Here is a 17,373-nt window from a genome sequence, read left to right as displayed (position 1 = left end):
TCGGAGTTCAGTTTCAGGCAGCTGTTCCTCATCCAGTCGGCGACGGCCTTCATTCCCTCGTGGAGATTGGATTTGGCGGTGATGGGGTCCTTGGTAAGGGAGAGGATGAGCTGGGTGTCGTCGGCGTAGGAGATGATGTTGAGGTCATGACGGCGGGCCACTTGTGCGAGGGGGGCCATGTAGATGTTGAATAGCGTCGGGCTGAGGGAGGAGCCCTGGGGGACGCCGCAGATGATGTCGGTGGCTTCTGAGCGGAATGGAGGGAGGCGGACGCTCTGGGTTCTGCCGGAGAGGAAGGATGTGGTCCCGTCTGGGGCTTTATCTTGAATTCCGGCTTCTTGGAGGCGTGTCATTAGGGTGCGGTGGCATACCATGTCAAAGGCTGCTGACAGGTCCAGGAGGATGAGGGCGGAGGTTTCGCCGTTGTCGAGTTGGCGCCTGATGTCGTCTGTGGCGGCGATGAGGGCGGTCTTGGTGCTGTGGTTTCATCTAAATCCGGATTGGGATGGATCCAGGATGTTGTTGTCTTCGAGGTGGCGTGTCAGTTGCATGTTGACGATTTTCTCTGCGACCTTTGCCGGGAACGGGAGGAGGGAGATCGGTCGGAAGTTTTTGAGGTCCTTGGGGTCGGCCTTGGGTTTCTTGAGAAGGGCGTTGATTTCTGCGTGTTTCCAGCTTTCCGGGAATGTAGCTGTTTTGAAGGAGATGTTGATGATCTTGCGTAGTTGGGGGGCGATGAGTGTGTCTGCTTTGTTGAAAATGTGGTGGGGGCAGGGGTCTGTCGGAGATCCTGAGTGGATGGAGTTCATGACCTTGCGCGTCTCGTTGTCATTGACGTTGGACCAGGAGGTGAGGTGGTTGATGTTGCTTGTGTTCGCTGGGGCGGTGGGGACTGGCGTGGTCGTGGTGTCGAAGCTGTCGTGCATGTCAGCGATCTTGCGGTGGAAGAAGGTGGCCAGTGAGTTGCATAGTTCCTGTGAGGGCGGGATGTCTTTGATGTTGGCACTGGGGCTGGATAATTTTTTCACGATGCGGAAGAGCTCTTTGCTGTTGTGTGCGTTGTTGTCCAGGTGGTCTTTGAAGGAGGACCTCTTGGCTGACCTCATGAGGTGGTGGTGTCTGCGGGTGGCGTCCTTGAGGGCTGCGTGGTTGTGCGATGTGCGTTCGTGGAGCCATTTCTTTTCCAGCTTCCGGCAAGCGTGTTTGGAGGCCAGGAGCTCGTCGGTGAACCAAGTGGTTTTCTTGCTGGAGTGGTTGTTGGAGGGTTTCTTCAGTGGGGCGAGGATGTTGGCGCAGTCGTTGATCCACTGTCTGAGGTTGCAGGCTGCGGAGTCTGGATCAGTGGGTCCGGTTGGAGGGTTCTGGGAAAGGGTGGTGAGTAGCTGGTCTTCGGTGACTGCTCCATCCGCGGCGGGGGAGCTGGAGGGAGGGGGTGGTGTAAGGTGTTTTTTCTGTAGGTGAAGTGGATGCAGCGGTGGTCGGTCCAGTAGGGTTCGGTGTTGTAGTTGAAGGTGACATGGTTGCTTGTGGAGAAGATGGTGTCCAGCGTGTGGCCGGCGGTGTGGGTCGGTGTGGTGACGAGTTGTCTGAGGCCGAGGTTCGCGAGGTTGCCGATCAGTGTGGTGGAGGTAGCGTCTTTGTTGTTCTCGAGGTGAAAGTTCAGGTCCCCGAGGAGGATGTAGTCCGTGGATGCGAGTGCATGGGTGCTGGCGAGGTCGGCGATGGCGTCGCTGAACTGGGCCCGTGGTCCGGGGGTCTGTAGACGAGCGTTCCTCTGAGGTTGGTGTTGGGGTCGGTGTGGATCCGGAAGTGCAGGTGCTCGGCGGCGTTGAGGTGGTCGTCTGCGTGGGCGGTGACCTTGGGGGTGGACTTGTGGATGATGGGGATTCCTCCTCCGATGCCGTTGGTGCGGTCCCTGCGGGAGATCTTGTAGCCGTCTGGGATGGCGATGGCGATGTCTGGCGTGGAGGAGTCGTTCCACCATATCTCGGTCAGGAAGGCTACGTTGGGGGCGATGGTGTCAAGCAGGTCCCAGAGCTCGATGGCGTGTTTGCGTGCAGAGCGGGCGTTGAGGAGTATGCAGCGGAGGTTGTTGGGTCTGGCCTTTGTAGGTTTGGTGGTTCGGTCGCAGGTGAAGTGGCAGTTACGGCAGGAGAAGGGTCCCTGGGTGTGCTTCGGGGCGGCTTGATTGCAGTGTTGGTTTCGGCCGGTGTTGAGTGCGTGGATGGAGTCGGCGTCGTAGCTGAGGCTGGGTTTGATGCGGTGGGGTGCGCGGGGTCCAGGAGTTCTGGCGCTGGGTGCGGTCCAGGCGCGGACGGGTGCAGACGGGCTTGCCTCTGGCGATCTGCATTAAGAAGGGGTGGAGGGAGGAGCAGCTGGGAGGCGGGTGGTAGTGAGCTAATTGGAGGGAGGGGGGCGGGGCCGCAGGGACACAGCGGCAGGAAATGGGCACCGAAGCGCCGAGCGGGGAGAGGGAGGGGGCGAGGCGGGGATAAAAAGCGGGGAAACAGCGGCGAAAAGGAAAGAGGTGCAAAATCAGAGGAAACTGTGGCAAAGTCACGAAAAAAGCAGGCAGCGATATACAGTAGTGAAAAACTGGAGAAACACAGAAGGAACAGAGGAATGGAAAAAACACGGAGAGAAAGGCAACAAAAATACAGGCACAGGGGGAAGAAAAAACGGTTACAAGGCACACAACAACAGACCAATACTTACTGCCCACCACTGGGCCCCCAGGGATGAGGCGCAGGCGGGAGTCTGCGGGTGGAGGAGGGCCTCAAACTCACGGGCGGCAGCAGCCTAGGGGCAGAGCACCAGCAGGGAGCGCTGGGGCGGCGGGAGAGCGTCTTGGCCTGAGAACAGGTCAAGGATCGCACCCTCATCGCGCAGCGACCTGCAATAAGAAGGGGTGGAGGGAGGGAGGAGCAGCTGGGAGGCGGGTGGCAGTGAACTAATGGGGGGCGGGGACGCAGGGACGCAGCGGCAGGAAACAGGCACAGAAGCGGCGAGCGGGAAGAGGGAGGGGGGCGAGTCGGGGAAAAAAAGCGGGTAAACAGAGGCGAAGTTACGAAAAAAGCAGGCAGCCATATACAGTAGTGAAAAACTGGAGAAAAACAGAGGGAACAGAGGAGAGGAAAAAACACGGAGAGAAAGGCAGCAAAAATATAGGCACAGGGGGAAGAAAAAAACGGTTACAAGGCACACAACAACAGACCAATACTTACTGCCCACCACTGGGCCCCCAGGGATGAGGCGCAGGCGGGAGCCTGCGGGTGGAGGAGGGCCTCGAACTCACGGGCAGCAGCAGCCTAGGGGCAGAGCACCAGCAGGGAGCGCTGAGGCGGCGGGGGAACGTCTTGGCCTGAGAACAGGTCAAGGATCGCCTTTTTCCCAAAAGGTATACTTTATATCTGTATGAATGTTTTAGAGTATGGTACTAGACACTTGCACCGACCACCCCTATTTGAGTAGATAAGGATAACTGGTCCTGAAGAAATGCTATGATCTCTTAGACAATAAGAGGCATAAAACATGTTGACCTATTATTTCCTTACTTATAACGTGCTAGAGTGGATCATTATATCCATTTCTTCCTTGAATCTATGTTTTTAATCATAACATAGGAACCCAGCGATTAAATTGGTCATTTGGGCTACTATAGTTGTTTTACTACACATTTCCTCCAATATACTCATGCCATTCATACACCTTTTCCATCACACTCCATGCTCCACATCGGCAAAAAGAAAAGAACTCCAGCAAAGAGCCCCCTGTGGGGCCCGTTTGGTATTGCAGTGCCAACCCAATGAGGAGATGCCCGATGAGGAAGAATGACACCCAGTGGAGTGTGTGAGGGTCCTTGCTCCTAAAAGGAGCACTCCTCCCCATTTCCTCCTGGTAAACCTTCATCTTTTCATAGGAACCGCATACTTCTTTTTGATAAAGTTATTGGCTGGGACATGTATGCTGGGTCTTTTGTAGCCCATAGAACCTCCTCATTTGGTTTAATTTTGCATTCTAAAGAACATGATTGATTAAAGGGCAAATCGTCTGGTTAAAGGCCTTTGATTATCAAAGTGTTGTATTTTCCTGTTTTTAACACCAAACGTTTACGTATCATGTTTGAAGCCCAAGGCAGATTGTTCATTAGTAATGATTCATTTTTAGGAACTGTTTACTTTCTCACACCCCTAAGGGGTGTATGTATGAAAAAGTAATGCAGCATGGCAAATCACCTTGCTGCACTGCTCTGTGTTACAAGGAAAGGACAGGAATGCGCTGTATTTATCACAATGCAGTGCAATTCCTGTCCTTTTCCCAGCACAATGGGCTGACTAGCGCCAACACAGGCATTCTTGCGCCATGGTGCAAGGGTGCCTCCATTGCATGCAAGATTGCACAAAAGCAATCCCCTGCGGCATTCTCCTCTATTAATGAGTGTTGCAGAATGCTGCACGCAGCACGCATAGAAAGAGGAAGTACAGAGGAGAAATAAAGATATTTCTTCTCGCCACTCCTCCCTCGGAAGGTGTTGCTTTTTGGGGAATTCCCAGGTCTACCAGAAATTGTAAATCTAGAATGCCACAAAATCCATGGGAGTTGTGTGGGAACACCTTCGCAACTCCCATGTAACACCTCCCTGGGGAAGAGTGAGGCAATGCAGTGATTTGTGCTGTGTTACTCCTGATTTATCAGGCCAGTCATAGCAATGCCAATTGGCCTTGCATGGCTTGATCAATTGCATGTTGGGGTTCCGTCATGAATGCACCACATTGTGTGGTGCAAAAGCGATGCAAACCCCTTGATAAATAGGGCTCCAAAGGCTTAAACAAAAGTGTTACCTCATGTAACAAACGTAACTAAGTGCCCATGACCCATGGAAGAAAGAAAAGAGACAGATGCAATTAATCATCACCCTCACCACCAAATCTACCCACTCTCCTTTGTTTTACTGCTGCTTTCACTTTCTTGCAAATCTTTTTTTCATGAACATTCCCTGTTTTTTTTTTAAGATGAGATAGTAAAACTTACACCTACCTTCTCTAAATCATCCATTTCACCTGTATATGTCTATCTTCATTCAGGAATCCAAAATAAACCTGATTCTTTCACCCACAGCTCACCTGTATCAACAGAAATCCACCTCCAAAAATATTTGGGTTACTGTTAGATCCTTGCACGCCTTATATAGCACATTTATTTTCTAAAGAAATGACTATGGCCGTCTTACAGATTTATAACCTGTCTCTATCTTCAGCAGTAGTCAACCAAAGAGTTGGAAGCATGCTCTGCTAATCCCGCTTTTGGAAAAGGTTGGAGCAGACCCAACATTTTTGAGCAATTCCCATCACATATCACTAATGCTCCTTTCTTTAACGTTTTAAAAGAAAGGGTCAATAGACAACTGTCTTAATACATATTGCCTACCACAATACTTGATCCTTCTCAATTGGGTTCAGACCCTTTCATAGAACTGAATTTGCATTATTTTAGGTCTCTCAAATACTTTGAGCAACACTAGATAAGGGAGACAGAGTAATTGTAATTGTGTTAGATCTTAGAACTGCCTTTGACACAATGTCGCATCGTACTCTTCTATTTCAATTACATTTAGTTTGTAGATAAAGCAAAGCACTGACTTGGCTCATACCTTTTTATTACATCAAGAACACAAGATGCCTAACTTGCCACTTTCTGATCTATGTCTCAGACTCTTTCACGTGGCATTCCACATCGCTCTTCTTTGAGCACAGCACTGTTCAATTTATGTGCTCTTCCAGTCTAGTTGATTCAATTACAAATTTTTCCTTAAAAATATTTACAAAGTCTCAAACTGAGTTGACTTGGACAATTCCCCATGCGATTTCTCACGCAATCAGGAACCCTCATTCCAAAAACCTATGTGAATGACTGGGATCAATGATTCCCATTAGTGCTGGCATTTACGTGGTTGCATTTATAGCAATTTATTGGTACAGAAGTTCAGACTTCAAATATTGGTGCTACTACCACTCTCCCCCTTTGAATATCTGTTCTGTACATCAACTAAAGATGATCAGCTCCACCATCTTACCTTGGCTAGTGCCCTGTGCAACTCTTCCCTGATGTTCGATACCATACATAAAAAAGGAAGGGTGCTATAGTCATACCTTTATTAAAAAAAACGTAACTTGATTCCAAGGTCATGGCTAATTTATGGCCCATCTCTCACCTCCATGTGTTGCCAACTTAATGGAAACTGTTGTTAATAATCAGCTGACATTTAGGGTCTCCTCAGCACGCAACAATCAGGCTTCCACAAGAGTCTCTCTGCTTAGACTGTCCTGGCCAAAGCTACGGAGGAAATCAGAGGTATCATGGCTGGAGAAACAGTGGCAGCCTTGATTGTATTTGACTTGTCAGTGGCCTTTGACACCATGCCCCACTCCACCCTGCACAAGAGGCTGGTGTCTGAGGCGCTAAGTGACAAAGTCCATTTGTGGCTTTCAACTTTATTGCAAAGCAGACGCAAATTGTTGCCCTACCCAACTTTAGATAAGCCCCTAAATCCACTTCTAAGGGGGTTCCACGGGGCTTGACTTTGAATCCCATTCTTTTCACTGTATGTGGCACCTCTGGTTTGCCTGATTTAGTCTTTTAACATTACATTCCATATTTAAGCCAATATCACACAACATATTGTTAGACTAGACGACAACCCAAGTTATGTGACTTGAAATCTCAGGAAATGTCCCCATGAGGTTTCAGATTGGATGAGTTCAAACACATTAGTGCTTAACTTCGACAAACCCGATCAGGTAGATTAAAGACTACGCAGCATTTGTATTCGGCATGTCAACCTTTAACAGCACCGTCTGCAGTCTTCTCATTAGAGCACTGGGCATTGGCCCTCATTCTTTGACAAATGTAGCACTGCCTAAATTCTGTCTATACAGAGTATGGCTGTTACAAATCTTTACAGTGATGTCGGTCTTGGGTTTAAAGAATTTGTCACCCATCTCCAAAAGAGCTCACTAAACTGCACTGGTTCCCATTTATAGAAACATGCTTTGTCAAAACACTGTGCTGCTACCATTAGACACTTTGCAAGTTTGGTCAGAAAAGCTATGAGGCTTTGTAGCTCATTTGGTATCAGCCCTTTTGGGCACTTAGATCCCAGCATGCTTGTCTGGTAAAACACCTCAAGTTCAGGGAAACAAGACTAAGCAGACACTCCCTGACTGTGATGACTGTGGTGACTGCCAGAAATGAAAAAGTAATTGGCCTATTAGTATTGTTAATATTATTAACAGTCTTGTTTATTACTGTAATATGTCTACAGGCATACACACACACCTGGAAAAGACCCAATTCATCTTTCCACAGTACAACATTCATAAATAGGGCAATAATATATAGTACGTAAGGTTATATTAACACAGTTATCACCAGGGATGGATTAGGAACCAAAAGTAGCCCTGACAAAAATGCTCCAACCATCCGCGCTGTCCGTCATCTTCTCATGCAATCTCGCTCTTCCTTCCATCCATTCATCCAACCATTCTCTCTCCTATAACTCTTCACTCTATCTCAATGCGTTCTTTTAACCTTACCCCTCCCTCTCTCTCCCAGCCTGCTGCAATTAACCTAAGGAAAAGGGAGGAATTAAGAACTGTCCTTGACTCTCAAAACCGGCCTTTAAGGGCTCCAGCCCACGAGGTAAACACCCAGTGGAATAAAAAGCCCGTCTGGCCCTGGTTATCACTGAAAACATCCATCACAGTCAGTGTCAAATACTAATAAGGGCTTAGTTTCGGCTCAGGCCAGTTTATACTGCTCAAAACACCTGAGTCGTCTCTTTGCGTTCTTTTGATTCATATCATCCTACCTTGCTTTCTGAAGGGACAACTTTTTCAAAATGTGTTTGGGTTTACCTTTATTGTAACCACATATACCGTTATGCACAATATGTAAAAACGCAGGATAATAAAAGTAGAGAATATAAAATAACATTACAAGAACCACATAAAACTGTTAAAAAAAACAAAATATGTGCAGAGGACATACTTTCATTAGTTGGTTACTGTCTTCTAAGGTGTCATCCAGTTAATGATGACTCCTAGCCACCACTTAGAGAGACTGTCTACAGAATGTCCTTGTTCCATTTGATCTTCAGACTTTTCAATAGCATTTTCAGGGCTATCATGGCTGAGTCCCTAGACCTTGCTGCGAATCGTCCTCATTAATTTTACCCTTTGACTTTTTCGGGCATCACACTTTCTCCAGGGAAGTCAGTCTTCGCATTATGTTCCCAAATAGTGATAGCATAAATCAGATCATCTGTGCTGTGACTGTCTTGATGTGGTCAAGACTACGTCTTGGTTTATTGGCTGTCAATGGTATTCTTAAAAGTATTCTCCAACACACCCAGTTCAAAGACACATATGCTCTTCTTGTCCTGTGTCTTTGTTTTATGGGCACTTGATTCCTTACAGTCTCACAGGAAATAACATTGCATGCACAGCTCTGACCGTTGTTCTTGTAGCTACGTGGTGCATTTGAAAAATCTTCTCCAAGTCTTTCATCTGAACTTTGTCCACTGCTAATCTGCAGTATATATCTTTATTGCTGGAATATTTATATTTGTGGTTGATAACAGTCCGTCACTTCTGGGTCTTCACCATCAACTTTAAAGATGGATGAGCACCACCAGATTGAACCGAAATCAGTCCTGGCAAACTGCTTGGCCAGCCCCCGGGGGAAGGGTACTAGTTGAAAGCACCACTCCTGTCTCACTGCTCCCACTTTTGTTTCAGGGGGCAAATATTGCAGCTATGCTGAAATCCCGGCCACCAGTAACTAAAATGGCCTCCCAGAGGTCCAAAACTGGCCCTCAACCTGGCGGCCCACGGAGGAAACGCTCGGTGCCCAGTCCGGCCTTGTGGATGCATCTGTTGTCACCATGTTGGTGTTTTTACATTAATGTGTATTCCCATTGTTTCATAATGCTCCTTGATTTTTATTATGTTGTTTTTCAGGTCTCCCTGAAGTTGGCTTCAAAAGTTGTGTCATCAGCATATCAAAGGGTGTTGATGTTTAATTTTTAAACCCACACTTATCTTTCAGACCTGCTTATCTCATTATGCATTCTATATTCAAGGTGAAAAAGTATATTGAAAGAATTAAGACTCGTCTAACGCCTTTTTTTATTTTGAAACCAGTCTGCTTCACCCTTTTTCGGTCTTAACTGTGAATTTTTGTCAAGTATTTTAGTTGGGCATGAGAATAATGAGATGGTCTGGGATTCCCATTTCCTGAGAATTGTCCACAATTTAACAATGTCTACACAATCTAATGCCTTGATGTAGTCAATAAAGCACATGTTGATTTCTTTTTTATATTCCTTGGCTTTTTCAATTATACAGTGGTTGTCAGCAATATTGGCTCATGTTCTCCAGTCTTTCCTAAACCCAGCATGGATATCTAGTAATTATATTTCTAAGTAAGAACACATAAGACTCTTATTGGCATTTAGTTATCCTGAGCATTTTCTTGTTTGCATGTGAAATTAGGTAAATTGTATGGAAGTATGCATAGTCTATGTGGTCTTGTGTCTTTGGTATTGGAATGTAAACATATCCCTTCCACTCTGTTGTGGCCATTTTGTTGTTTTTTGAATGTGTTGGAACACTTTGGTAAGCTAAATGCATGAATCGTCTTCTGTGGTTTGTAGTACTTTTATTGCAACGCTATCAATTCCTACAGTTATCCCTAAAAGCTGTGACTTTAGAGCTGATTTGACTTTTTTAATTCTGAAACGTTCTTTTATGAAGCTAATTTCCTTTATGCTATCTCAGATGTTGTCATCCCTGTTGTGGAGTGCTTCAGTGTATTCTTTCACCCTCTATTTGATCTTTGTAGCAGCTGCTATTATGCACCCTTTGTTTTCTTTCAGCATATAAATGTGCAGTTGGAACTTCTCTTTGATTTCATTCATTCATCTTTCCAAAAACACTCCTTGATTTTTCATATTTGCTTACAACTTCAATATCCTTGCCAACATTGCTGCAATATTAATCTTTCAAGCTGCTGTCCGAAATTGAACCTTCAATTCTTTCATAGGCATCTGATGTCTTGTAATCTTGGCTTCTGTCCTTTTCCGTGCAATTTCTTCTGATAACGACTTGGATTTCTTCTGTGTTTTTTCATCAATAACCCTTCCTGAAATATATATCCTCAATGTTTTCTTTAATTTCTGACCATAGTTCTTCAGGATACCTATCATATGTAGAATTTCAGAATGTTTTTGACAGTTTCCTTGAATGTTACAGGTATATTTCTCAGTTCATATCTTGCAAGCGAAATGAGCTTGTTATTCTTCTTCAGCTTGACATGAATTACACAATTTAGCAAGTCATGGTTTTTCCATAGTATGTTACAGGCCAGGTCTTTGTCAGTAGAATCAAGCTTTTCTACGTTCTGGCACAGAGAATGTAATTGTTTTGATTCCTGTGCACTCCATCGTGTGAGTCAATGAATATAGGTGTCACTAAAGTTGTGAAAAATGTATTAGCAATGTTGACGTTGTTGATCTGACTGAAACTGTTAAGTAGTTCTGCTGCATCATTTCTTTTAGAAAGGTTTGGTGCTCTATCTATGTTCCTTTTTTTCATTGCCTACTTTGGTATTTCAGTCTCCAATCACTAGACGAACATAGAGGCATATTCACAATGAAGTGGCCGTGAGAGGCGTTAGCCTCCCTGGCTTAACGCCTCTCACCGCCACTTTGGAAACGCCAGGCTACACCCTATTCACAAGAATGTGGTGCAGTCTGGTGTTTCCCCCTGCGACAGCGCTAAGTCTCATGACTTAACGTCAAAGCAGGCACCCTTGCACCAGACTGCAAGGGTGTCTGCGAGCAGGGAGGTTTGTTTATGTACAGGAAGGTGTCCCTTCCTGCACATAAGCAAACCTACATGTGTGCTGCTTCATGCAGCACACGTAAGTTACAAAACAGCATTTTTAAAAAAAAAGGTTTGTAAGGGACACCTTCCTGTACATAAACAAACCATGGCATTTTGCTATTTCCATGTGTGCGGCACCAGGCAGGACACATGGAAATAACTACAACAAGGAGAAATTAAGCATTTCTCCTTGTTTGCCATCTTAAGACTTCTGGTCTTAAGTTCAGCGCTGCCACCTATTACCACCACCCTTGATAATAGGTGGCAGCATCGAATTCAATGGGTGTTGCTGTGGTACGCCCAGCACAACATCCACTGAACGTCCCCCTTTCACGCTAAGTTTAGTTAGCGTGAAAGGGGCCCTATTCTCAAGGCAGCATTAAGCCACTTAACATGGCTTTAAGCCAAGTTAAGTGGGTTAACGCTGCCTTGAGAGGAGGGCGCTGGCCCAATACGCACGGGAAAGTTAAAAAAAAGTGACATTCCCGTTGCGATAGGGGCTTGAGAATATGCACCATACTGTTGGCATGTTCTGTCAATAATATATGCTCTACTTTTCAAGACCTGAGTAATAAACTGTGTGATCCTCTGCATGAGATTGTCCAATTCCAGTAATTCAATAATTAACAAAATGTCAATTTGCAATCGATATATGTAATCCCTCTTCATGTGCAGGCTTCCTTGGTTCATGTTTCATACATGCCAAGTTTCAATTGTAATGCTAAGCTTGTACCTTAGGATTAAAAGACCAGAATGGGTCAGTTTTGTGAGCTGACAAATTTGGGACCAAGGGTGCATTGCGAGTATTCAATGAATAGTTCTCCCTGCCTAAATTGTTAAACAACCACAAATTTACAAGATAATGGGAATTCAAAAACATTTAGCAGGTGCTTTCTCACACTAGATATGCTCAGAGAACTCCTCTAATTGGTAGAAAATGCTTCTCCGGGGTGTTAATGTGAAATAAATACCACTAGTATTGGCTGGGTGTAGAAGGCTTTACCCACCAGAAGAAAAAATGCTGTCTATGGGAGAACATCATTTAAGCATATACGAAATGTACAACTGATACATTTACACTTCCACAAATGTGCATGAGAGTAACAAGAAAATCCACAGCTACTCTTGGGACACTGCAGCTGTCACTCTTTTCCAGGTAGTACTCCTGGAACCCTCTGTGAATGCTTAAATTGAAATATACTCCAAGCATAATCCTACTTTTATGAGAATATTTTTGTTTTTTAGAATCATGGGCCTAAATTGTCAAATGGTTTTACTAATTTTGTGTATATATGAGATATGGACACATCAAGGCCCTTGTCCTTTGTGTCTCTAACATCTTCATAGTTTCCCATTTCTCAGAATAAATCATCAAAACATATAACATGTACATTGCAAATTTCATAAAACCCAAATGCTACAACCCAAAGTCATTGACAGGGAGTCGGAGTGTTAATCTGTCTATCCTGGTCCTTTTGCACCCTGTAAAATGGAAGACTCAATTCTGAGTTAAATGTATAGCTCTAACAAAGATTCCAAGTGATAATCTTTGCGCTTGGACACCTTGCAAGTAAATTATGAGCAAACTTCAAATACTGCTATAAGACTCACTTAATTACTATGGTAGCAAAAAACAGTGGCCTCAGGCAGAGAGGCTAGGGCTCTGAGAATCAGATACAACAAAGGCCCAATAATGTTGCAGCAAAGGCTTGCATCTGCATACAGCCCTTTTTTCTGCATTGTATGAGCTTTACACTTCTAGAAATCAATAGAGCACCAAATCCTAAGAGGCTGATTATAGAGAAAATGTACCCATGTTTGCACATATTGAATTTGTTAAGAATATTTCGAATTCCCTTTTAGCATAATGGTTTGGTTTTGTGTTTTATATGTCTATGTGATGTGTGGCCTATTTAAAAGGTAGTCAAGCTACCTTCAGACTAAAAACTGATGCCTGTCTATGTGTCAAGGGTTTGTTTCTGCAATAAGTGCTACAATGTTGTTATTGCATTTTCGACATTGAATAAATTAAAAAGACACTGAACCTGGCTCTGATGTTTACATGCTTTTTAAAATCACTGATTTTGAATTCAAGCAAATTGAAAACATTATTTAAAATGATCAAATTTCAATTTGATCAGATATTGTGCGAAGAAGAAACGTAGTTCCTGTAAAAAGTAATCATTTTTTACGATATGTCAGGACAACTGAGCAATCACTAAAAGGGCATTGAATAGTTGTTTTTTTTTGCAGGCGATTTACTAAGTGTGATATAATTGAGAATCGTTTAATCTTTTGTAAAATCTCCCCTAAAAAATTGATACCTGCACAGGCTTACACATATTATTGGTGCTTCAAGAAGGTGCTTAAAGAGGGTGTGCATCACTGATGATGTCATCTTAAGCAGCATCACTGCTTATCTTGAAGGCAAGCTCACTATCTCTAGTGGTTCTAGGCACACCCGCAGCCAGGACACATTCAGACTGCAGACTAAGAAGTGAAAAAAGATTTCCATATAGAATAACATCCCCGTATCCATCAGGATCGTCAAATGCTGCCTCAATATAGGAACACGTTGACAACTCACCTTCTTTAGAGAACACTATATCACAATGCAGTGATCATCCAAAACTCAGCTTTCTCTTCTAATACTGGACAATTTTGAGCTTGCCTTTGACCATATACAGAACTCTGTTGCTTTTTGCCTAGTTTCATGCTATAGAAAGTCCATATACACGCATACATACATACATACATGAAGTTCATCACCTGCCAGGCATTTAAATCTGCCATTTGGAAAACTTTACTGTAAAGCTTTGATTGGATGGCCTGGTCCACCAAAATCACAAAACAGTAAACTAACAAATATATTATTTATAGTGCAACTAATGGCCAAACTGATGACTGTGCAAATCTTGATAAAAGGAGCGGTGACCACAATCTTTTAGAGGACATGAATGAATTAATTACCAGGGATATTTTAAATGTTTTACTTTTGTAAGCTATTTGTATTTCTTGAATATGATGCAACTTACATTCAAGGGGGACTCGCAGGAATCATACAATCCCTCTTTATTCCATCTATAGACTGGAGCTCAGTCCAAGGGCTGGGCATAACTTTCAAGAAAGCTTTGGAAAAGTTACATGCACCAAGTAAGTTCTATCCATGTATTCTTGTGTAAAGTTACTGCCAGTGAGAATCAAAAAGCTGTGTGTTATGGCCTAGAATGCATGCCAAAAGAACAAGCAAGCATTCAATTGGTACGATTAAGAAAGTAGATGGTTAGTTAGGTATGCCATGTGATTTATTTTTCAGGCAGGAGATACCTTTTCTTTCTCAATTACAAATTATGGACTGATCCACAAAGCTATTTGCACATATACATTTCATATGTAATAGCTTATTATACTAAAAAACACATTTGTATTTGACCAAAGTCAGTTTTGCATACTAACATACAAATGTGTGGGAATTCATGAACTATTTTCTCACCATTACCATGCTAGAAAAACAATAGAGTTTTACCCCTATTATTTCCAAGAGTAAATCCCCTTCCTAGGGTTGAATTATAGGAAACTACAACAACATTGTGGGTTGCGAGTTTAGATATATCTCCATAGCTAAACATGTATTTTTCACTGGAGGAAAAGCAATAAATAATTTGGAATTTTTTGAATTTACTCATTGTCATATCTCACTCAAAACTATACATGTATAATTTCTCCTGATAAAATTGGATTCAAAAACATTTTCCAGCCGTACACCAGGAAAGCTCAGCTGCCAAGTTCAAAATGGGGTTCAAAAACGTTTTCCAGAGGTACTCCGCGAAAAATGTTATGTTCACTTCGAAATACTTTATAAATTACTAAAAATGGTATACTTGCATCCATGCAAAGTTGTAGACCACCAGACTCAGATTTAGGGCTTACTCTAAGAATTTGTCTCTTTTGACTTTAGGTGTCACAAGTGATGGAACTTTCTTGTCGTTTCATAGACCTTGGCAATATAACTGTGACGTGTTAGGTCAGTGAGCATATCAGGATGAGGTGCAGTGCATGAATATTTGTTTCTTATGTAAGTCACTTGGGTTTTTACAATTTAAGACAGATCGCCCCCTACTTCTTTATGTCCGAATTTGTAGTACATACCTAGATGTCTTGGTTCAACTCCTGAGTGATGGAGCGAAAGGAGAACTTGATTAGTGAGTAGAAGTGCTTGTTAGGTGAACTGAAAGCTATACTTCTTAGGAAGTTAGAACATGCATTGATATGAATTGGGTTCATCATTTTATGTTCTTTTGTCACTGTTTACAGAGTGAGTTACCAGGGAAGTTAAAGGCATGCCTGGTTAGTGTTTGCTTTCAAAAGAATCTGAAGAGCGGATTACTCCATTCATCTCTTAGACTCAGTTCTGCACTGAATAATCTGCATGTGACTGGGCATAGTGAGCAAAAGGAGGATGGATTCAACTCAGATCTGTGACTGGTGGTGAGTGGTTGAAAGGTTTCAGCGCTCTCTCCATCATCTACTTGTGTTTGCTTTGTTTGCCCTAAGTTGGCAGGGTATGCCCAGGCATGGGTTACTTGCTCGCTGTGCCACTGGATTCAAGCTAGCCTGGCTGATGAGAGGTGAATCCCTGAAACTGGTCCCAGGATGCTTGTTTCCAGTCCAGGGAGGACCTGGCCTGGCAGTTCAGGCTGGACTGTTTCCATGAGAAACAGGGTCAAGACTGATTTGCAGATGGCTGGGTCCAAACTAGGGTGGCAAAGTGAGCTTAAGAACAATGATGGGTTAAACCCAATCTGTGACTGGGGATGAGTGGTTGAAAAGTTTCAGCACTCCATCCACCATCTTGTTGTGCTTGCTTTTTAAGCTTCAGTTCTGGAGTTTTCCCAGTGTGCTGCAGGCTAGAGGGCTGCTGTTGGGGCTGGATGTGCTGCTGTGACAATGACAGTAAGGTCACCTGGCCCAGTTCTGGTCATGGCCTCCTGCAGCTGGGGTTGGTTTGAACATTTTTGCCAGAGGCGATTTAGGTTTCTACTCCAGACCTGTTCAGGGTTCGGTTGAGAGCCTTTCACGAGCAAGGGCCCTATGCACAAAATGGCCTGTCTCTATGCTTTTGCCACATGAATATTACCTGGGAAATGAGTGCCATCAGACATATGCAAACTATATTTAAAAAAGGTTAGAGATTCAGAAGAAACAGTGGTGCTGCAGAACACATATCTAGAAGGATAAAAACAGATTTGAGGCAGTTCATAAATATACTACATAATGATTTAAATCCACATTTCCTTTAAGGGTATGGTCACACATCTATGCACATAAACTGGAAGAACATGTGTATGCTGGATATGAAGAACAATTTCCTAAAGTGATTGAAGTGGTGAGCATATTTCAACAGAAGTGCTATTTCTAGTAACTGGAGGATTTCTATTTGTATTGATTTATTTGTGATCTTTTAGATCTCAGCTATACCAGGAAGTTGTTGAGTTCATTTTAGAGACATCTAGAGAGAGACAATGTAATCGTGCTTTGTCACAGCTTTCCTTTTGTGGTGGTTGGGCTGGGCAGTAGTGAGCATTGTGCAAGAGCAAGCAACGTGGACAGAGGACATCCTAAGGTCATTTCATAACTATCTGTCAGGTGCTCAGTACATTTGAATTACATTGCAGTACATTTTAAACTGCTGCCTCCTGCCCCGCATTAAGCAGAATTAACCTGCATAGGATATTCCAAATAAAATATATGTCAAAAGATAGTAAATAAGTAAATAAATGACTTCTGAGGACGATCTCCCTTTGTTGTTAATATTTTGTTTTTATGCAATGTATCAGAAGCAAAGTTAATCAACAAGAAATGTGTAGCGGTTTAAATGTTTTTTTCCAGTTACTTAACCATAAATTGCATGGTTGGAGTGAATTTTGTTTTATGTGTTGTGTTTTTGCTATTGTCACTCCATAGTAAGCCAAAAAACAAAAAAGTGTGCTTTAAAAAAACAGGGCAATGTGGCTAATAAGTTGAATATTTACAAGTGTACATGTGACTTTTATAACAGAAGTTTAGTCACTCTGAATTGCCAACTTTTTTGCTCACTGATGTTCTACTTACGTCACAGTTTTACAAAAAGCTCCTCTTGCTCAAGCGCTGCAGAGGGAGTTTCTTGGCACTTGTCAAATGCAACTTGTGATCGTGCTGATTTTTACAAGCACAACAAACCACTGAAGTGTGAGAAGCTTCCGGGGAACAAGGGCTAGACATGTCTTTTACTGTGACCAGCGGAGCTCACGCTGCGTTACTTTCATGTGAACAGCAGACTGAGTTTGTCAGCTCGCTGTCGATAAAGGTGCCTGGCTATCACTGCGTTGTGCCCCTCGGGTCCCCCACGCGAGCAGGCGCATATTTATGAGGTGAGAGATTTTGTCATGCA

The 17,373-nt window shown here is 43.6% G+C and overlaps 1 protein-coding gene across 1 annotated transcript in view; it reads left to right on the top strand.

The window, feature by feature from the left end:
* LOC144820228 (uncharacterized) overlaps positions 1-9,079 on the top strand; it is a 98,036-nt gene extending 88,957 nt beyond the window's left edge. Inside the window, exons 4-5 of the mRNA XM_078677830.1 lie at positions 8,796-8,943; positions 9,018-9,079. Coding sequence (XP_078533956.1) covers positions 8,796-8,943; positions 9,018-9,079 — 210 coding nt within the window. The remainder of the gene's footprint in view (positions 1-8,795; positions 8,944-9,017) is intronic.
* The last annotated feature ends 8,294 nt before the right edge of the window (positions 9,080-17,373 follow it).

This window comes from Lissotriton helveticus, chromosome 2_1, assembly GCF_964261635.1.
Source record: "Lissotriton helveticus chromosome 2_1, aLisHel1.1, whole genome shotgun sequence".
NCBI lineage: Eukaryota > Metazoa > Chordata > Amphibia > Caudata > Salamandridae > Lissotriton > Lissotriton helveticus.
This window is presented reverse-complemented; position numbering and strand designations above follow the sequence as displayed.